The 22,980-nt window shown below is 40.7% G+C and overlaps 1 protein-coding gene and 1 pseudogene across 2 annotated transcripts in view; both read right to left on the bottom strand.

The window, feature by feature from the left end:
- The window catches only part of PDZD8 (PDZ domain containing 8), a 99,317-nt gene extending 79,550 nt beyond the window's left edge, over window positions 1–19,767 (bottom strand). The window contains exons 1-2 of one of the 2 annotated variants that reach the window (XM_060033999.1): window positions 19,480–19,767; window positions 18,530–19,305 (exon numbers count right to left, since the gene is read on the bottom strand). In XM_060033999.1, the coding sequence (XP_059889982.1) occupies window positions 18,530–19,305; window positions 19,480–19,485 (782 nt within the window). In that variant the 5' untranslated portion in view covers window positions 19,486–19,767. Of the gene's footprint in view, window positions 1–18,529 lie in introns of both variants that reach the window. The other variant, XM_060033997.1, reaches the window with a different exon arrangement.
- LOC132439275 (gamma-aminobutyric acid receptor subunit alpha-5 pseudogene) lies at window positions 1,116–3,330 on the bottom strand (annotated as a pseudogene).
- Window positions 19,768–22,980: the final 3,213 nt, after the last annotated feature.

Genomic DNA, 22,980 nt, shown 5'->3' with positions numbered 1-22,980 from the left:
AAGGACACAACTGTCTCAATGCACTGCATGCCTTCTATCTCTAAAAATATTCAGGTAGAGGTTGGATGAGGCTTCGTCAAGGAGGGAAGGTGTTGTATAAAGAACACAAAATTTAGAATCATACAAACATAGATTATGGTCCCAACTCCTAGAGATTTGTTTCAGAATAATCAAGGGAGGGGAGCGTGGGAAGATACAGATGATCAAAAGTGGCCACAAGTTAATGATTGTCTGGCTACATATAATGGGGTTCACTGAATTCTTAACTCTTAAGTTTGAAATTTCCCATAATGGAGAATTAGAAGTTTGCTGTGTATACTAAAACAACTTGGGTTCTCTCTTCCTGTTTCCTTTCTCTTCTATATTTTCCTTAGCAACATCATTTGCTCTCACTGCTTCTATAAATTCCATATATTTATGCTTAAAAGTAAATGGAACACCTTTTCTTCCAACTTGCTCCTCCTCTGTTTCACTGGCACCACTGATTTCATAGACTCTAAGAAACCTGAAGTTACCTTTTACTTCCCCCTTTCTCCAGCCAACCAGTTCCACCTCCATTTCCCCAACTTCGTATTGCTTCATATTGCTTCATATATCTTCTACTTTTCTTCTGTGTTTCCCACTGGCTTGGTTCAGGTTTTCAATGATTACTTAGAATTTTATGACTTCTAAAATTGTGTTTCCTCTTCTTAAAAAAGACTATTTTCCTTTATTTTTTTATTTTTTATTTCTTAATGAACATTTAAGATTCATATATAGAAGCTAAAGCAATAAGTCAATCATGAAATAACATACAGGGAAATAAAATGGAAAATAACTCATTTACAATTTCTCGCCACTGAAGCACTACACACTGGCTGCAGTGAGGTGTGGTCAATGTTTCAGACAGTGGATGCTCAGGTTAAATGCCAAGACTGTCATCACACTACTTTTTAAGATCTTTTCTTTCTTGATCATTGTTCAGTTAGTGGGGGGAGTCGGAGGGAGAGAAGTAAGTTTCATTCCCACCTCCCCCACAAAAAATATTTTTTAAGCAGTTAAATTTTTCCTTGGGGAAACACTGTATCTGTTAATCTAATGTACCATATATTTCTGTTATTAAATGTCTGCATAAATATTTGTTTATTCTATTTCTTAGCATAAGATCATGCAGTACTTTTAATTTCAGAACAGTAAGAATTATCAAAGGTAATTAGTTTTGTACATAAATGCCCAGTTTGTTTTTCAATGAAAAATGTGCTCTTTGTGATATTTGTTTCTTGTGAGAGTTGGTCAAGTAATAATCATGGAGTATTTCCTAAAATATTTATTTGCTGGGAAAATTTGTATGAAATGACATTCAAAGTATAAAAAACATTGTTAGGTAATACTTGGAACAGTTAAAAATATACTTGTTTGTAAACTATCAATGTAAGATACTGAGCATCTGAGTGTCAGAGCCATTGTCTCCTGTTTTTCCAGAAAGTGGCTTGATTTGTCAATGTGACATCTTTGAAACATCTGACATTATATATAGAAACATCAAGGCAATATTATTTGTACATATTATTAAACATGCAAAAATTTCCTGAAAGATAGTGCCCAAATAAGGGAGGTCTCCCAAGCTCAACCTCTCCTTGGTGCCCGTCGCTGAACGTACGGCTGTCTTGGAGTTTGGGAGCATGGCAGCTCATTTTGGAGCGGTAGCCCCTTTAATCACTGGCTTCCTATTCAAATATGTTGCCCAGTAAACTAGGCTGAAAGTGCCAAACAGGACTGGGAATATAATTCGGGACATTTTGTCGTTCTTGCTGATGCTGTTGTAAGTCTTTTTGTTTTCAGAAGTCTTGTCTTCAGGTTTTACTGAGGCTGAAGAGGCATTTGAGGTCCCTGCAGGGGTCTGCTCCTTTGCGATGTTTGGGGGGTGGGTCATCTTTCCAGTAGTATAAGCATTTGTTGATTTATTTAGTGTAAGTTCACACTCCTTTTTCTTGATCTTGGCTGCTTCCAAGGCTTTTTGGCCGTCCCAGGCTGGGCCTGTCTTTGTGAAATAGTTGACGGTGGCAAACTCGATCAGCGCAGAGAACACAAAAGTGTAGCACACGGCTATGAACCAGTCCATGGCCTTCGCATAAGCCACTTCGGGCAGAGAGTTCCGGGCACTGATGCTGAGGGTTGTCATGGTCAGCACCGTGGTCAACCCAAACACTGTCCCGGCTGGGACTGATTCTCGGTTCAGCCAAAAGGACAATTGCGACAAGATCACAGTCATTACGCAGGGGAGATAGGTCAGAATGACAAAGTACCCGGTCTTCCTCTTCAGATGGAAATGAGCCGTCATGATTGTGTATTCACCTGTGCTGGTGCTGATGCTCTCTGTGCCCACTGTCCGCCTCATCAGGTGGTATTGGTTCAGCCTGGAGCCATCTTCTGCCACCACCACCGACTTGGTTGTGCCGTTGGTCCAGACATAGACAACTTCGGAATTAGGATATGCACAGCTGCCAAATCTCAGAGGGCAGGCATGGGCCTCCATCGGGAAGTCAAGCTGCATTGGGCGCTCTGCCGAGATGGTCAAGCGCACGGTGCACAGCAGAGTGCCATCCTCCAGCCGCAGCAGCTTGTTGGGCGTGGTCATGTTGTGGGCGATGGACTTCTTCCCATTGTGGAGCAAGGTGTCTAGAGTCCAGATTTTGCTGGCAAGGAGGTTGTTGAGGGGCAGGCGCTGCATGGGACCTTTAAACTGAAGGCTTTCGTCTTTCCAGCTTTGTCAGAAAAACATGTCTATGGTGCATTCCATTTCCGTGTCAGACACTGGGCCGAAGTTGGTGACGTAGATGTCCGTTCTCACCTGAGTACTACGCTCTCTGAGCCCAGGCCTCAGTCTGCTGTCGTAGCCATCCAGGAGCCCATCCAAGATCCTGGTGAATACTGTGATGTTGTCATTGGTTTCATCTTTTACAGAACTGGTTGGCATTTGTGAAAAGCCAAAGTGACTGGCTAAGTTCATGGAAATACAAAACAGAAGGAGGCTTTTGATCATGATAAAGCTAGAGAACATTCCATTGTCCATTCCCAATAAGAATAATAGCTGAAGCAGATGAATTTGGAAGAATAACTGTTCCTTTCTCCACCTTGATCTTGAAGCTTTCTGAAATATTTGCCACGCGTTCAAAGTCAGCAAGCTACTCCTTGTTCTGCAAGGTGCCTGCGCGCCGGCCCAGGAAGGCAAGCCGTTGGCAAAGGTGCATCCTCCTCCTCCTCCGCCTGCTCTCAACCAGCTGGCAGGAGCGGAAGGCCAGTGCGGCGTCACCGCCCCATGCCGCCAGCGCGAACTGCCGCCAGCGCGAACTTCCCCAGTCCTCTCGGGCCGAAAGCCTCCGGTGCCCCCCGCGCTCCCTCTGCTCCGCAACCGAGGCCGCGCTCTGCCCTGCTGCAGATCCCCCCCCCCCCGCAAAAAGACTATTTTCTTAACCAAAAACAAAAGTCTGTGCCTTTTATTTTCTTTAATAAAACGCTACCTCACAGGATTATTACAAAGATTTAGGAGTTCATACATGTGAAGCACCTCGTAGAATTCCCAGCATGTAACAGGTACACGAATCCTGGTTTTCTTCCTTCTCTGTGCTTGAGTCTCATCAAACTGGCTCCTTACTGAATCCCTAAAGATATCATACAGTGTCCTGATTCTGTTCCTTTGCTATTTCTCCTACCTACACTGAACTTCCATCCCATCTTCCTATGTCTAAAGCTACACTATTCCTTAACAATCAGCTCAAATGTCACCTCATCCCTTCAACAAATATGTTTACTGTATTCAAGAATAGAGAGACCAATCAAAGTCAGGCACTCAGAGACTACAGTCTTATTTCATGGTCAGGAATACAAGCGTCACTACATCCCGCCTAAGGAAGAGAGTAGAACAAGTAGATATAAATTAGGTAATTGGGAGTCCCGTGTGGTTTTTGCCTTTCAGTCTGACAGTCTTGACTCTCTCACATTAGGAACTAGCAAACGTAAGTGTGCTCCCAAATCTCCTAAACCAAATATATAAACTAGATAAATCAGTAGTGATCGTTTCAAAATGTGTCTTCATTTACGTTCTTCAGAGGCACCTCAGTGGTCCTTTAAATAATGAGTTCTCCTGCTGCATTTAAATATCATCACAAACCTCTATTAGCCATAACTTGTATGGTGCACATTATTATGCAAAGTATGGCACACTAATACAAAACTACACGTAACTAGAAAGAAAACAAAGTACAAATAGTTTGAAACATTCTTAATTTTCTATATTCGTAAACCATGAACCTAAATTTCAAATCTATTTTACGTAGACATTTAAACTGATATTACATTAAAAAGACAATTCATACACCAAGCTCCTCCACACTTAGCAAGGTTAACACAGCCGCATTATTTCTCCTGAGAGACATGTCTGCCTGCTAATCACTCTGATCCCATAACTAGCCCCACACGGTAAGCTCCTCTTCACTATTCAAGTTCTCCTTCAGAGTCACCTCCTCTCTAACCAGCACCCCTACCCCCACCCCCACCATCTGGTCATTGCTTCCCCATCTGTGTTCTAAAAGCACTTTATACACACTTCTGTTATGCCACTAATCACCCCATTTACATGTCTGTCTCTCTGTAGTTCTCCCACACCTCCCACTCCTCCCAACTAAATAGGGAGTTGCCTGAGGAGGGGAAACAGGCAGGTAGTACAGAACTGTGGTAAGATCAGACTCTGTAGCCAGACAGCTTGGCTTGGTATCCCATTCTGCTGCTTAGTAGCAATATGACCCGGAGCAAACTCTTGCCTTTAAGCCTCAGTTTCCTCATATGCAGAAGGAGGATAATAATTACACCAACCTCACAGTGCTGTTATAAGAATTACATGAAATAATTTAAAGCACTTAGCATCCCTCACTTCTCAGCTTCTTTGTGACATGGTAGTTTAAAGCAGTGTTAAGGACACAGGATTTAGTTAGGGCTTGGTTTTGAATTTTAGGTCCAACACGTATTAGCTTTGAGACCCTGGGCAAGCTATTTCAACTCTGAGTGCCTCAGTCTCTTCATCTGTAAAAGTAGGATAATAATTAGCACCTATGTTAGGGTTACTGTAAGGATTAGACAAGGAAGTTCACATAAAGCATCTGGCACAGGGAAGTGCTCTAGAAATATTTCCTATCAAGCTTCTATTTATTTATTTGAAGGCTGGTCTCCTAGAGACATGTCAGACAGCAAACTTCTTCCCTTCCACAAGGAACCATATCAGGACTCAGCATTCGCCACATATGATGTTCAAGGTTATAGCTGTTTGTCTTCCTTGGACTTCAGATTTCCCATGGCCATGATTTCAGTCACTATACTAGTTGTCCTTTGTGAGGATATAAACTTGCAAGTGCAAGGAAACAAGTTAATAATAGCCAGTGCGCTTTCCTACCTTAGGTATCACCTTTATACCTCCGTGTCATTAAGCTTTTTAACTAAGGCTTATATTAAACTGAATATATTAAGAAACTGACTTAAGGAAACCCATGCAGAATTGTTCTATTTATGGAATTCCTTGGTGTGCACTAGGCTGACAAAGTTCATACTTGGGAAAATGATTTTAATTTCTGTACTCCTAGGGAGAAAAAAGTACTCCTAAGTGGTAATGAAACTAAAACGAACAAGGATAACAAATACTGTTACAAAGAAACTTTTCCCACCTGCTCATCCATACGCCGTCTACCTAATATGAAAGGTTCACTTTTATCTAAACTCCTAATTCTGCACAGACTGATCAAGATCTAAAATGCTTCAAAATTTTCTGAAGCGGTTTTATATATACGTCGAACAAGAGTGATAATAGAGGCTGCAAGTCCCTCATAACAGAACTCAATAGCTGGTGACTCAAAGATGAGTCAATGTTAACTGATCTCCTATGCAGGAGAGAGATAAAGTATCAAATGAGATGAGTGGCTCAGGGAACCAAAGTAATTCTCTTGACCATGTCTAATAAATTGCCTATCTTTTTATGTTCATCATAACCTACAATGTGAAGGTCTCTTACCATAGCCTATGATCAATTAAATTGAAACTCTCAGCTTTCACAAAGCTAAAAAAAAGGGCAGAGCAATGAGAACTGTCCTCAAATCCCAACTCCTTCTATTCCTCTCTACCAGCTTTCCAATACATGCCTCTGAATAAGGGAATATAAAAATTACCACTTTACATGACTCTAGCACATTTACAAATTACATAATAATTTCATAGACATCCTTGATTCTCATAACTCATAACAATGTACAGCATTATAAGTCTTATTTTACATATGAAAAAACTAAGGATGAGGAAGTTCAAGTAATAGCTTTCTGTGATCACATAGTAAATGGTACAGTCAAAACTGCAACACATCCACCCAGCCTGTGCTCCTTACAACACCAAGATGTACAAGCAATACTATAAAGCAACAAAAAATAATGTATGTATTTAATATTCATTAAAGCTGACTCAGAAAGTGAGGCAATAGGGGTATCTCTTTTACATATGGCCAAAAATAAATAAACTTCAGGTTAGACCAGCAGTTCTCAAATATTCTGTTCACAGGGCCCCTATACATTTTAAAAAATTATTAAGGACTCCAAAAATCTGTTGTTTATATGGGTTATATGAATTCATATTTGCCACATTAGAAACTAGAAATAATACTTTTAAACATAAGACTACAAAAGCTCACATTCCATTAGCCTTCAGGGTGATGATGTCATCGCATATCAGGAAACTCCTGGAAAACTCCATTGTACACTTACGAGAGAATGACAGTGAAAAAGGTGAAAACATGTTTGTATTATAATGAGAATAGTTCTGACTTGGTAGACTGCCCTGTAAGGCTCTCAAAGTCCAAAGGGGTCCTCAAACCATACTTTGAAAACCATTAGTAACAACTCTTAGTCATGGCAAATCTTCTTAAATTCCAAGTTGTAACTCGTTATTTTACTTTAAGTACACTGTTTCTCACACTAGATTAAAAAAAATCTTGAAGGAAGGAAGGACTGTTTTATTTATTCCCTCATTGCACTAATTCTCTTTGCAGTGTACTGTGCCCTGGACAAAGATGGTATCAAACAATTACTGAGTAAACTGAATCTCTTCTGAAATCTAGTGGATGGGGGGAAAGAAAACATCTTATGCCAAAATTATCACTTCCCTACTATGCAAAGATAAGAAAGATGAAGTATGTAACACAGAGGTCTGTCTTAAGTCAGTTAGCTGTATTGAACAGACAGAAACTCCATTCCAGATATGAAGTAAGAAACAGCAAAAGATCTGAACAAGAGAAATGAGGCAAAAGTTAATACTTTAGGGTTATAAATGTCCAGCTTTCCCCTCAATTTTCTCTATCCAAATAAAAGTAGCAAAGCATTTTCTGAACTATAAATGATTTTTAATATTATCCATATCTATGCTACACTTAGTTCATAACCCAATCACCTAACTAAAGTCAAACTTATTAAATGAAAATATATTAAAGATGATTTGTACCTGCACATTTAGGAGAAATTCCTACATTAGACCTATGCAGAAATAACAGAGAAGTGAATAATAATGCCACCTCATTCTTTTCTCTAAGAACTTTAAAAACTTTAGATTTTTGTTTCATTCAGTATCAAAAATTACAAGTTACATGACTTACCCAACTATACACTAAATAAAGAAATCCGCAGTAAGCAGATGTTCCTCATCATATAATCCTACTATTTCAGGGCAAGAGGCTGAGTTACTTTCAAGAAAAACCTTAAGACCACAGAGGCTCCAACAATTATTACCACAGATTCTGGTCTAAAATGCTTGTTGACTGGCATGAATCTCAGAATGAATCCAAATCCTAACTCTATAGTACTAAAAAATTCAAATAGTTTGAATAATTTACTCAAATATTTTAAGTAAGCAATTTACCCCTAAAATGGCTTATAATTTAGATAAATTGTATTCATGGGCTTTACTACAGACTAAGATGGTCATGAATTTTCTCCTTACACTTCACTAATTTCAAAATAGCTGAACTAAATTCAATCTGTGCTATCTACCACTCCAGCAACAGTAAACAAAAGCAATCATATTTTGCTACAAACATTTACTTAAATTTTTCCCATGTCAAGAGTCTGCAATTCTAGTTCTGATTAAAATCCAAAGTTAAATACTGAGAACTAATAACCTTTCCAAATATTAAAATAGATGACACATAATCTTCGTAAACTTTCCAAAAATAATATTGTACTTAATAATGGTGAGAACAAAACAAAATTTTCAGTGTATTATAAAAATAATTATCACAATGAAATTAGCTATGGAAGAATGGCTCTTAACTTCAGCCTCAGCAAGTTTCACAGAACTAAAAGCTTTGAATTATTTACTTGCTTGACCAAATAACTAAGGTAGCGAGACTGTGTAGTCAGCAACCACATTCATCCTTAGTAATAAGTATGAGTATAATCTAATATGCATGAAAAGCTATTGTGTGAAAAGAACAATGAGTGCGCACACCACACCAGATGCACTATTTGGTAGATACTGATGTCTGCATGAAACAGCTGTACTAAGAAAACAACACAGTCATTTTTCAAAACAGAGATTCTTGTAGCCAGCTACTAAACAGAAATAATATCTCCCCCATTATTGTTACTTAAGATTTTACAGCAAAGAAAACAATAGTCACTTATAATTGCAGATTATATAGGAGGATATGGAGTTGATCCTGGCAGAAACACCATTTCTAAACATACTTAGGTTACAAATACCTATTCAACTGGCACATACCTCACCAACGAAACAAGTACACATAACAGGTACTTAATACAAAAGAATAAACTCAACTAAAACATCTTTACTATGCTTGCTAATCAGCATTTTTGTTGTAAGTACATATCAGGAAGAATTATGCTGGGGAGTGGGAAATTGTGTAGCTTTTTTTTTTTTATCAAAGTTATGCAAATCAAAGCATGGACATTCCAGTAATCCACCTACCATATCATCAGCCCCATTCTCCCTACAATACATGAAGAATTTATGGGCATAAAGATCCAATGGGCTGATTAGAGAAGAAATACATGTTCTAAAGCATTCTGCTGGTTTGAGGAAAACTGGTAATTATGCACCAAACCAGTGAAAATAAGTTTTATTGTTATTCTATATCAGTCCAAGGGAAGGATGATAACCTGCGGTTTATCAATATTGGAACTTTCCTAAGAATGTGAAATTAAAAACCAAGGCTTCTGGAGTGCCAGAGAAGGCTGCAAACACATTTGTGTTTTGTCTTTGTGTGTGGGAATGAGAGGAGGAGAGATGGTGTCAGTAAGGTGCCTGACAGACCTTGAAGTCAGCACTGTGAACTGTTGGAAACCTCAATCAGCATCATTCGAGTGCGTGTGCGTGCCTGTGTGTGTGTGCCTGTGTATGTGTAGGGGAGAAGGCATTCCTCTTCAATACTGATTTTACAATCAGAACTGGGTTATATATCATCAGTCTGTGTTTATAACAACAACCTTCAACCATTAAAAAAAAAGGTTAATATGTTCTATACATTCTATTTAAAGAAATTCAGTGAACGGGTATTCTTTAGACAGACTAACTTCAAAATCCCAGGACTTCAGTTACAAGGCTGAGTTCATTCTGTGAAAATTTATTAACTGTATACTTACGATTTGGGCAGTTTCTGTATATACACACAGAAATACACACACACACACACACACAGAGTCAGTAAAAAGTTTGTGCAAAAAAAAAAAATTCTGCGTTTAACAGGCTAGCGTACTTTTTTATATAGGATAGTCAAAAAGTGATATGGAAGCAAGGAACTGAAAAAGTGAAAGGGTAAGCTCTTTGGCTATCTGTGGGAAAAACATTCTTGGAGAAGGTCTAGCAAAGGCCTTGTGATGGGTGCAGCTTGGAGTGTGAGAACACCCAGAAGGCCAGAAAAGAGTAAGTGAGAGGAAGAGTTATAGAATATAAGAGTTACAGAAAATAAGGTATGGCCAAAAGTGGAGTAAATCAGTAAATGACTTAGACCTATGCATAGTGCCTGGAGAAATGTCTATGTTACACCTACAAACCAATTTTCAGGGTCACATTTATATTATACTCTCCACTTTATTATTAAGGAGAAAAGGATGGGGAGATGGAGAGGGAGGGGGAGATGGGGAGGGGAAGATGGAGAGGGAGGGACAGAGGGAGAGACAGGCACCTCCTCAGCATATAAGAGGCTTGTATTTGTGTGTTTGAGCATAAAGCTGGGTGTACAACTCAAACTTAATGCTTCAGTATATCAGAGGAATGAAATTAAAACGGAGAGGAGTACATTTATTCAGCAGGTATCATATGTGACATTTATTATATCCAATTAGATAGATATTATTTCCGTTTCCATTTTACAAATCTGGAAACTGAGACCAAGAGAAGATAAGGCCTTTTGTCCAAGGCCTTTTTGCACGGTAGAGTGCTGAATGCAAGTATACGTTAATTCAAAACTCTATCTACTGGAATAGACAATTTAAGTACTTCCCTATAGCTTCAACCAAAAGAATGAAATAATTCCATGGTATTGCCAGTCTCTATGTAGCACCTACAGTTCTACTCATTTGAAGGTAAATATTTAACACTTACACCTCATTTTTCCCTAGTACAAATATAGTAAGTATGTGGTTTTATGGGAGTCCTAGCAATTTGGCAAGAGAGATTTCGAAACTACTCTGTAAAACTTCTGCTAATGACCCAGTAGTTGCTTTATGACTTTCCAATGAAGTGTGAAGTGCTCTCATGCCATGCCCAAAGTGTTGGTAGGTCCTATGACTCTATAAAGGAACAAAGGGATTTAACGGCACTTGTTTCCTGGTGACACTGTTCTGAGGAAACGGAGAATGTGAAGGGAAGAAATGCTGGGTCAGTATTTAACTTCTAAAGTAGATATTTAGTGGTAGAAACTAACTAACTTGTTCGTATTGAACAACTGATTCAGAAAGTCTCAGCCTGCTATAGGGAATCTTACTAAGAGAAAAAAAAGAGACAGGTTATACTTTCTTGGATAGTGAGAGGTTTTTTAGAAATGCCTGAGCTGGGGCTTCCCTGGTGGCGTAGTGATTAAGAATCCGCCTGCCAATGCAGGGTACACAGGTTCGAACCCTGGTTGGGGAAGATCCCACATGCTGCGGCGCAACTAAGCCCGTGCGCCACAACTACTGAGCCTGCGCTCTAGAGCCTTGCTGCACAACAAGAGAAGCCAACTCAATGAAAAGCCTGTGCACTGCAACGAAGAGTAGCTCCCGCTCGCCGCAACTAGAGAAAGCCTGTGCGCATCAAGCAGGACTCAACACAGCCAAAAATAAATAAATAAATTAATTAAAAAAAAAAAAAAGAATAGAAATGCTGGAGCCATTGAAGGCATACAAGAAGGACAGCAAAAGTATTAAGTGCTTAATATTTGTTTTAGCAGGTTAGTTTTAGTTATATTTATGGAAAGTTGTATCCCTCTGTGTTTACTATGCAACCGGGAGTTAATGACCCCAGACAGGTTTCCAGAGGACTAAAAATTCCATGAAATTAAACTGTTTATGCATTTTTCTGCAGAGTATCCACAGTTTTCATTAGCTTTCCAAAAAGGACCCTCAAAAAAAGGTTTAAAAGTACCTTTCAACATATATGCGTACACGTTCCTTTTTTGTATGCACTTAACCATAGTTTTTTTGTTTTTTAGGGTTTTCTGTTTAAGGGTTTAGAGCAGGAATTAGCAAACCATTTTTTATAAAGGGCCAGATAGGATATATTTTAGAATCCGTGGGTGCATATGGTCTGTTGCACATTCTTCTTCTTCTCTCTCTCTTTTTTTTGAACAACTTTAAATGTAAAGTTAAAAAATGTAAAAGCCATTCTTAATTTGTGGGCCTAACACCAGCTTGTTTGCAAACTCCCGGTTTATTCAGAGTAACCATTGATATATCTCTGCAGAAGTAACACAGCATGTCTTTGGGAGTCCAGGACTTTTTAAAATTTTTATTATTATTATTTTTTTATTATTATTTTTACATCTTTATTGGAGCATAATTGCTTTACAATGGTGTGTTAGTTCCTGCTTTATAACAAAGTGAATCAGTTATACATATGTTCCCATATCTCTTCCCTCTTGCGTCTCCCTCCCTCCCACCCTCCTTATCCCACCCCTCTAGGTGGTCACAAAGCACGAAGCCGATCTCCCTGTGCTATGTGGCTGCTTCCCACTAGTTATCTGTTTTACGTTTGGTAGTGTATATATGTCCATGCCACTCTCTCGCTTTGTCACAGCTTACCCTTCCCCCTCCCCATATCCTCAAGTCTATTCTCCAGTAGGTCTGTGTCTTTATTCCTGTCTTACCCCTAGGTTCTTCATGACATTTTTTCTTAAATTCCATATATATGTGTTAGCATACGGTATTTGTCTTTCTCTTTCTGACTTACTTCACTCTGTATGACAGACTCTAGGTCTATCCACCTCATTACAAATAGCTCAATTTCGTTTCCTTTTATGGCTGAGTAATATGCCATTGTATATATGTGCCACATCTTCTTTATCCATTCATCCGATGATGGACACTTAGGTTGTTTCCATCTCCTGGCTATTGTCAGGATTTTTTTTTTTTTAAAGGACTTTGAGAAAGTCACTAAGCCCCTCAGTCTCAAGTTTCCACATCTTTGTAAAAATGAGATACCGACCTCTCCTACACAGTTCCTTTAACTATTAAGAGAGATAGCAAGTGTATGGAACTGCACACACATTTCCTGGCATATAGTTAGCAAACTGATTTTATTACCTGTGCCTCTATCTCATATGATAAATTAGTAATATTTATAAGTCAATATTAAGTTTTTGGTCAGGCATGCTCCTCCAATGCAATCTACTTTATAATGATCTGCTTTGGCTACTACTTCTAGTAACAAAGTAGGGCTTTCCCAGAAGCCAACAGACCTGTACACCACAGATTAGAATCCAACAGTTTCCTCATAATTACTCTTCTCCTTTCAATACGTAAATCAAATTTCTAGAGCAAAGATTTAATTTTCAATATATTATTTTCTATCTGAAGTGTTTTAAATGCCTAAATCATAATAATTCAAAACAGCTTAAGAAAACCCAACTTGCAAGAAGTTATTAAAACCAACACTAAACTGGAGCATACTTAGGTGTACCAAAGAAACTAAGGCCACAAAATATTATACAACACAAAGTAATCAAGTATTTGCCTAGCAGAGACACTGATCTCTCCTCTGTTTCTCACAAAACTGAAGGTCTTAAATGTATCCAAATGTCATTATAATGAGCTTTAATTTAATTGTTCATTGCTTTCCCCTGGAAGACTAACCAGCTTGAAAGCATGAACTCTGTTTTAACCATTTTTTTATCACCATACTCTCACACAACAGGAGGTATGGTAGTCTTCAGGAAATAGTTACTGAAAATAAGTGTCTATTTTTAAAATGACAACTATCTAAGATAATGATCTTACAATTCCATTTATATAGAGATACTCATCTGAGCAGGAGTACAAGAAAAAGCATAATAGATAAAAAATTAGCAAATACATTACATCATTACTCCAGAACAGCTAGCGTGATACCCCAATGTCCTTGTCTCCACTCTCCCAAAGTATCAAAGGTGAGTTATATTTCCTACTAACATTAGTAAGTAACTAACATTAGTAAGTAAACATTAGTAAGTAAAACTAACATTAGTAAGTAAAACTAACATTAGTAAGTAAAACTATGATTCCTACTTACTAAAGTAAACAGTAAGTAACTAACATTAGTAAGTAAACATTAGTAAGTAAAACTAACATTAGTAAGTAAAACTATGATTCCTACAATCACTAAGGAATTTTAGCAGCTATTTTAAAGTATTTTCCAGCCTAAGCAAAGATACCTTTTACAAGTTGTCTATATATAGAAAAAAAAGTATGAAAGCGTAAGTGAATAAACACAGCACATACACGTAACTTTACAAATGATTTTGTCAGCTTTCAGAGAATTTACTTTGAAAGTTTTTAAGAAGACATCAATTACTATCCTTACCTCAAATAATCAGTAAAATTTAAAATGTTATAATTAACATTAAGAATAAATGTTTTTCTTCCTCATCTCAGAAGACCAAGGAAGAAATAACACAATTACAAGCCACATTATAGAGTATGAGGCTTTCCAGACCAAGCCTAATTTAGTTCTCTGAAATTAATGGTATATTTAGAGAAGATGTAGATAAAGATGCTAAAAGACCCTATCTAACTAAATACAGTCCTGTCCTCGCCTCCTCAATCTCCAGTCACTAAGAATATGTGAAAGTTTTCTACAAATACATATTGGAATATTTTCAAGAGTAAAAGAACAAAACAGTTATGACAAAACAGTCATGTTCAGAAGACATTCCGTGAACCTGAAAAGTGAAGTTTCCCCCAAATATTTGTTCCATACTCATTCATTAAATTCAAATGGTGTCAATAAGTAGATGCCCCCTCATTTGTAAGTCAGAGAAGTAAACACTTATATATAGTTAATTAATGACCCAAACCTTGCACTAAAGCAAAAGTCCACCAAACTCAAGGTAAAAGCAGCCACTGTCTACTTACTATCACTGTACTGCAGAGAAACGAAAAATGTTTCAAGGGATTTTTAAAAGATTTCTAACAGAATGATTTTCTTTAACATTCAACATTATAATGATAATGTCTTTTATAAAATAAAGTTGCTCAGTGAAAGTCTCTTCGAAGACATAATGTTTAAAGAGGGACAGAAATTATCACCCTCTACTATCCAGCTGTTAACTAACTCTTCCCATTTTCGATGAAGAGCAACAGTAACGCTCCTCATTTAGTAAGCATCTCAAGTTTATATTGCCAGGCCAGGCAAGTACCATCAGTAAATGTAGCAAGTGGGTGGGAACTACAAGCTACACGTGAGGTTCCGGCAGCTACTACTAGACTCCATCTCTCCATCTTATTATTGCTAGGACAAATGCAAGCCTAGTGCTACCAGATCTTCCAAATTTTCCTAAGAAAAGCCAGAAATCCAAATCATGCAAAATTTTCCATTTTTAAATGTTGGCAATTAAGAAATAAGAAAACCACAGTGCAGGCCAAATTCAAAGTACCTACAAACTGAATCTGGCCTTTCAGTATGCAACAACTGCTAACTACACAGCAATAATAACCCAAGGAACAGAAGCATCAGTAAGAATCTCAAATGTCAGACTCCCAAACCCTAAACTCCTCAGGACTATTACTCAGATTTCATGTTGAAGATGGATTCTCCGTGTAATCAAGAACACTGGTGGTAATCCTTCTCTCTTGAAGACTAATTTTTGACTAATAATAATTTTTTAAAAACTATGGCTTTTACTATTTTAAAGCATACATTTTAAGAAAAAATCAAAACAATGAACACCGAGGTGGTGAAATCAGAATATTAGTAAAAATTAATAAAATTAGAATTATAATATGTAGAAAATGTGTACTTATTTAAAAATACTATAATGCTTTACAAACTGTGTTAGTTGGGTAAATGTCTGTCAGCTGGGTCCCCAGAAAGCAACCAATCATTTGAGCTCCCTTCTCATCTCTTTATGAGACATCAAGAATGGGTAGTCCTGATGGGCCACTTTTACTTTAGCAACATGAAAATAAAAAACAAATGAAGAGGGGGAAGAAGTGAGAACGATGTTAATTGGCAAGGTATTTCTGTTTTATAATAATTTCAAGTGCCAAAAGATCCTAAGACTCAATACAATTTTCGTTACTGCTTTAGCTCTAAGTAGATTAGATAGCTAAAAAGGATAAACTAGCAAGACCTTCTATTTAGAAATAAAATCTGCTGGATTAAAAAAGAAATGCTAAGTGGGGCAGCACCCAAAGGTTTAACCTTATGATTTAACCTTAAAAGGATCGTTTCTCAAAATTTCCAAAAAAAATTTTTTTAAGAAAAAAAAAAAGCTTTATAGTCATACTCAGAGTTCTCAGTTAATCTGGAAGGCTACCCCCACATATTTTGATGACATACTTAAAAAAAAAAATCCTTAAGAACAACACAGCAGAGTTTAAGGAAAAAGGGCAGCTTGACTTTATCAGAACTTGACAGCTGTGTGATTTTAAGCAAGTTATTTAACTACTCTGGGCACTATCCCCTGATCTATAAGAAAGGATAAACCATAGCTACTTTAATTCTCATGATGAGAATTGTGATACATCTTAAATGTATTTTAATTCATTCTCTTAGCTGAAACTTGAATCTGTACCACAACATCAGTACTTTAAAATATTCCTGGCAGAACAGCTACACACAGATGAGAGAACTCAACACTTCTTGAAGCAGCCCTTTTCATCCTCACACTTCTATCATTTTCTTTTACTAAACTAAAATCAGCTTCCTAGTTACTTCAACCCCATCAATCACATTCTAGTTTAAATCTTATTAAGTACAGCTAATTCAATTCTCACTAAACTCCAACCTCCATAAGGACTGAGACTGTTCAGTATTGAAACCCCAGCACCTAAAACAATGATAAGCACATAGCAGGTGTACAATAAATATTTACAGATTGAGTGATATGTTCTGTACAGTATTTACTGATTGACCATTGAAATGCCTTCGAATATAAAGAGCACAGGTGTGTATACTTCTGGAGGTGATCATTTAATGCTTAAGGTTTAAAAGTTGAAATATCATACATAACCAAACACACACATGCTATGTTTTTAAAAATTCCTTTGGATACAGTAAATAAAAGCAATTTTGCTACATTTTAAACGATGATGCTATTCAATGATACAGATGATAAAGTTCCTTCAAAGCAATAAACCTATTAATGGCTCCATAACTTCTAATCATAATTTCCTTCAGATTTAACTGAATTCCAAGTCTACATTAAAAAAAAAACCTCAAAATGACATGTACCCTCACTACCACTGGCTATCCTACAAATAACCCCCAAATAATAACTTAGTCAAGTTTTATCACCTGAAAGTTACCCAGAAAACATCAGAATTGAAATTGTGATAGAATTATCAAAATCTGTAACAACTTTCTCTCATGACTTTCTTAGCCACACACTGCTATAAACACCTTACTGCTTAAACACTAGAACTCATTTATAATTTAGTCACTTATATTTCAGAGCTGCAAGAATAGGTTTCATAAAGTTATGTTCTACTTCACAGAACAGGAAATCAAACAGTGGATGACCACCTCTGCAAATCTATGGAAATATTTCCATTATAAATTTCTCCTGCCACCTGATGGTTTTAAGCTGTCACTCTGTGATATTAGCGTAAACAAAACACAATTACTAAGGTAAATCTGCCACATCACACAAGTCAATACTCCACCCCAAACCCAAACATCAAATATTCCTGAATTATTTGGGTCACTGATGCTTGAAACTGTGGTAGAAAATCAGTGATCTAGAAACATGTAACTTCCACTAAAGGAAACTAGGTAAGGCAAATACCAGATTTACATAATTTTATAGGAAAGAACAAAATCTAAAAGCGTCAAACATTTTAATGAACACAAAATTAAAGGAGCACAGAAAGTAAAATTAAAAATTCATGTTTTGTAAGAAATAGCCATACATGACCCTTTCAACACCGACAAGCCTTCCCAGACCAAAGTGGATGAAGCCTCTAGCCCTACAAAACTTTCTTTCCCCTTCCACTTCCATATTAAAAAAAAACAACCCAAACCCTTGTACATTAATCAAAATAGTATACTACAGAAACCGCCAGATATAGGGAGACTTTAAAACAGTTAAAATCACTACCAATCTTTAAAATACTATCTGCAGGGCCATTTCGGGTACTGTGGGAGGAACTCAGAGCCAGGAAGAGCTGAAACGTGAGGGGCAGTCTGCATCTGTGCTATAGAACCCACCCCCAAAGGGCAGATGACGTTAACACAGAATGTACAGAGAATTACAACACGCACAGGCTCCCAACTCGTTACCAATCTGCAGTGGAAGAGTATTCCTTTCCAACAGACACTCCCTCTACCCTGAAAGTTGCCGAAGCAGCACAGCAAAACGGGCCTGCAGTTGCAAAACACAACAGCCCTGGGCTACCAGCACACTCTTCACGCCTGTACTTTGTGTCCAGGAACAATTTCTCAACCTGGCCAAGGTGATGCAGCAAAGCTGCCCTCAATGCAGCAGCCACGGATAGAAGTTTCTCAACAGTCCCAGAGCCATCCCGGGGAAGAGGGTGGACTTCCCTTCCATCTTCAATATGCTGCTTCGACCCATGCTGACAGCACCCTGGATGCCCAAGAACACACGAAGAGGTTTCTAGCTCCCATTAAGGCCCTTCGGAAGCAAAGAACGTAGGCACTACCTGCCTGTATCTAGGGCCCTGTCCAGGGCTGGGAAGAGCCCTGGAAAGCAGGGACTGGGATTCAGTCGTGGCCCTTCCCACCCACGCAGGCGGCAGCGTGCCTCCAGGCCCGGGGTCCCAGCAGCCAGGCCCCCGTGGCCGGGCGACCCTTCCCCCCACGCCCCTCTCACCTGATCTTGTAACTCGGGAGGGTGTGCTTGCGCTTGATGACTTTCTTGAGCTGGTTGACGATGATGGAGGTCAGCTGCGGCATGGGCCGCCCTTCGAACTGGGAGCGCACCTCGAAGTCGATCAGCGGGTCCTCCACGAAGGAGAAGAACCAGTGGGTGAAGGGCACGCGGGTGAGGACGAAGCGCAGCCTCCCCACCACCCGGGACAGCTTGACGAACAGGTAGGCGGACTTGCCGAAGACCAAGTCCACGTCGATGGCCAGGTGGAAGCCCCCGCTGTACTCCACCTCCGCCTCGAAGGCCAGCTCCTCGGGGGAGGTGGCGGGCAGCGCCTCCCCCTCAGGAACGTCGGGCTCCCCGGTGGCCGAGGGCACCACGGGCCGGAGGAGCCGGATGGTCTTGATGAAGGGCACGGCCTCGCCCAGGAACACGTCCCGCAGGCTCAGCCCCTCCAGCAGGCGCCCGGCCGTCTTGGTCTGCAGCAGCTCCTCGAACTCCACCTTGATCTTCTTGGTGACCCAGCGGCGGGCCAGCGCGGTGTCCCGCAGCTCCCGGAACAGGAACAGGATGGTGGCGTTTAGGAAGTAGCAGGTCTCCCGCGTCGGCGGGGCGGGGGTCTCGGGGGCCGGAGTCGGGCCGCCCTCGGGTGGCCCGCCGGAGGGCTCCTCAGCCCCGCCGCCGCCATAAAGGTACTCTCTCAGGGCCAGGTCCGGCACCGGCTTGATGTAGCGGAAGCCGTCGGCCGCGCGGGCGGCCTCGTCCGGCGGCGGCTCGGGCTGTTTGCGGTAAAGCAGCAGGAACTGGGTGAGCAGCGTGAGTAAGGAGCCCAGCACGGCGGACGCCAGGATCATAAGCAGCAGCCCCATCCCGCCACCGCCTCCGCCCGGAGCGCCCGCGCCCTGGCCCCCGCGCCCACAGCGCGGCTTTCTTCACGGCGCCCTCCCCCCTACCTCCATCTTGATGACATCGGGCGGCGGGGTCTGGGCGAGCGGCTCCCTGGGCCTCGTCCAGGGGCTCCGGACGGCGCACTGCAGCGCCCCAGCCTGCGGCGGCCCGCGCCTCCTCAGAAGCTCCCGGAGGCTGCTGCTGTGGTGGCGGCAGCGGGGGCGGGAGGGAGCGGAACGGCGCCTTCCTCTGGCCGCCGCTCATTGGACGAACGGCGAGTGACGTCAGGAGCGTACTCGCTCCCGGCGGCGTCGCCTGGCAGCCGGCGCCCGGGCACGCGTACGCGGGTCCTTCTTCACCTCTCGGGCGCCCTTCCAACCCCGCCCCCACGCCAACATCCTAGTCCCCCGCGATACACGTGGCTGTCACTTCTGAAGCCGCTGCGCGGATCTGGGAGGATAACTGGGGCCACCGGTTGGAGGATAAGGAGGCCGGGCGGAGATGTCGTGGCGGCGCGTTCTTGACTCCGGTCATCCCGTTATCTTCTAATGCGCCCATCCCCCCTCATTGGCCGCGGTCCCTGTTTCCCCTGCTGCAGTGTGATTCTTCCACCCCTGTCCCTGAGAATGGGCTGGCGGCTTTCCCTGCCGGGCAGCGCCGCAAAAGATCTGAGTTGGCCGTTCGGAGACTTCCCAAGCCGAGGACAAGATTGCACTGCCTCTGAGACCGCGGTCGCCGACCATCAATCTGACCAGCAGACGCTCTGCGTTCGCGGAGGGTGGGCCCTGGGAAGGAGGGACAGAGAAAAAAGGAGTCAGATGCGGACTAACTTTACTACCTAGGCGGATATTTGAGATTTAAACGAGAAGGACATTAAAAAAAAAGAGCCGGTTTGAGAATGATGAGTGGGATGAACTTGCCAGATGATTGGAAGATAAATAGTCACTGTCAAGCTATCGCAGTGCGTTAAGCCCCTGAGTGTATTACCACATTTAGTTCATTTAAGAGACAGTTATAGTTAGCCACCACCCATTTTACAGACGCAAACACTGGCGCAGAGAGGCAAAGGAAGTTGCCTAGGGTCACACAATGGTGCCTGATTTTGTCTAAAACTAAATCCTAAGTCCTTGGTCACTACTCAGTACTAGGATACCAAGATTGCTAGAGTTGGAAGGGGGCTTATTGGTTCCATGGTGCACAGGAAGGGGGAGTTAGAAAGTGGGGGGGGGGGTGAGGAAAGACTTAAAGGAATTTTGCACAAGGTAGCACCTTGACCAAAGCCATAGAGTTAATGAAGCCAGGTTGCCCAGGAACAATGTTATCCTCCTGCCATCTGGTTACCTCACAAATGCTTATGTGCTCCAACCACATGGACAACACAAAGATCCACGCCTAGTCCCACAAGGGTCAGATATTCCATACCTAAAAATCAGGTTGGTTCTGGCTGGCCTTAAGGGGCCAGGGCAGGGCTCCTCTTTAGCTCTGGAAGATCCCCAAGCCAGTGACAGTCCTGAGTCTGGGTGATTCTAGAACAAAAAACAGAATTCTGACCCAACTGGAGCAGGTATAGAACTTTGGAACCAAGCCGTTCTCATCTTACTTACTCATCCCCAGGTGTGAGACCAGAATGGCTCCTTTGCTGTAAAAATGTTAGCCTGCTGAGAGAGCCAGGCTCAAAACCACATTCCACATCCTATCGAAGTCCAGAGCCCTGCCGGGATATCTGGGAGCTCCAGGCAGCTTCTTTTCTTGTGATCATCTCTGGGCTGCTATCTCAGTTCTACACTGTTTCAACCCAAATGGGAAATGTAGACCCTTAATATCCACCAAAAACCTTATTTATAATACTCCTGCACCATTGTAATAAATGTCACAGAAGCTGGAGGTGGGGTGGAAGATTATCTGAGTAATTTTCACAGCACTGAGATACAATATCCTCAAATTGTGTATTAATCCATTCTGCATCTTAAAATATTCTTCAACTACCTCCTTCCCCCACAAGGAAAGTTGGTGATTTTCCTGGGAGTGAGTTCTCAGTCTCACACTCCATCTTGCAGGCTTCTCCTTTTTCTGCCCTCCTCCTACCTCATTAGTAACAGAACTCCCATTTGACATCCCATTGACATGAATGTCAATGTATTGAGAGAAAAGACACTTATTCCCCAATCTCTCTTACATCTAGATGTGTCAGTGTTACTGGTTTCTGATACGTAAGAAGTTTTGTAGGACCTTCTGGAAGTCTTTTAAAGGGGACTGACTCAGCTGGAAGCTACACCGTTTTGCTTTCCTCTCTTTGTTCCTCCTTCCAGCTGTCTGGAATGCAGTCATGATTTCTGGGGCTCCAGCAGCTACTTTGGATCTTGAAGTAACTTTGACAATGGAAGCCTTATGCTGAAGATGGCAAAGTAGACAGATATGCCTGGATCCCTGATGACTTCTTGGAGCTACCACAGCAGCCCTGGATTTTCTGTTGTATTTGGTCAAACCTAATCTTAATTGTTTCATCCAATAACCATCCATCCCAAGTTGCCCCCTCCTCTATGTTCCCTACCATTCACCCACTTGTCCAAACTGCTTGCCCTCCTTACTCCCCCTCATCATTTTAATTCTATCTCCTTAGTATATCTCACGTGTGTCCTCACTTCTCTAGCCCTATCACCAGGCCCTTATTTCAGGCCCTCTTCTTTTCTCTTGCAATGACTTTAGTTCTTCGTTATCTCCTACCTAGTCACTCTGTCTGTCTTGCCTCCTGTGATCATTCTCCACACTGTTGCTACAATGATCTTTCTCCATACAAAACTGATCTTGTCACCTTGTAGCTAAAAGTTCTTCAGTGGCTCCCCACAGCCATATTCATAATAATGGCTATCATGCATCAGAGCATAGTAAATGGGAAGCATTGTGCTAAGCACTTTAGAAGCATCTACACTCCCACAATTGTCCTTTACGGTAAGTACTATCATCTCCAGTTTATGGATGAGGAAACAGACACTTAATGCAGATAAATAACCTGCCAAAAGTCACTAAGTTAATAAGTGGAGGAGTGGAGATTTGAATAAACTCTGTCTAACCCCAAGGCCTCTCATTTTAGGTCAATATTCCTTTAGGATACAGTCCAAACTCATTAGCATCCTTTGTGAGCTTGCCTTTGCTTACAATTCAGCTTCTTCTCTCACTACTCCAGATGTAGATTTTGAAGATTTTTTTCCTATCTTTATATTTTTAGGTCCTTGTTGTTTATCTATTTTATATATAGTAGTGTGTATATGGTAATTCCAAACTCCTAATTTATCTCTCCCCCGCCCCTCCACTATCCCTTTAGGTAACCATGTTTGTTTTCTATGCCTGTGAGTCTATTTCTGTTTTGTAAATAAGTTCATTTGCATCATTTTTTTAGATTCCACATATAAGTGCTATCATATGATATTTGTCTTTGACTTACTTAACTTAGTATGATAATCTTTAGGTCTGTCTGTGTTGCAAATGTCATTATTTCATTATTTTTTATGGCTGAGTAATATTCCATTGTATCTGTATAACACATCTTCTTTATCCATTCATCAGTT

Source organism: Delphinus delphis, chromosome 16 (genome assembly GCF_949987515.2).
Source record: "Delphinus delphis chromosome 16, mDelDel1.2, whole genome shotgun sequence".
NCBI classification, from domain to species: domain Eukaryota; kingdom Metazoa; phylum Chordata; class Mammalia; order Artiodactyla; family Delphinidae; genus Delphinus; species Delphinus delphis.
The sequence above is the reverse complement of the archived record's forward strand: the minus strand, read 5'-3'. Positions and strand labels throughout refer to the sequence as shown.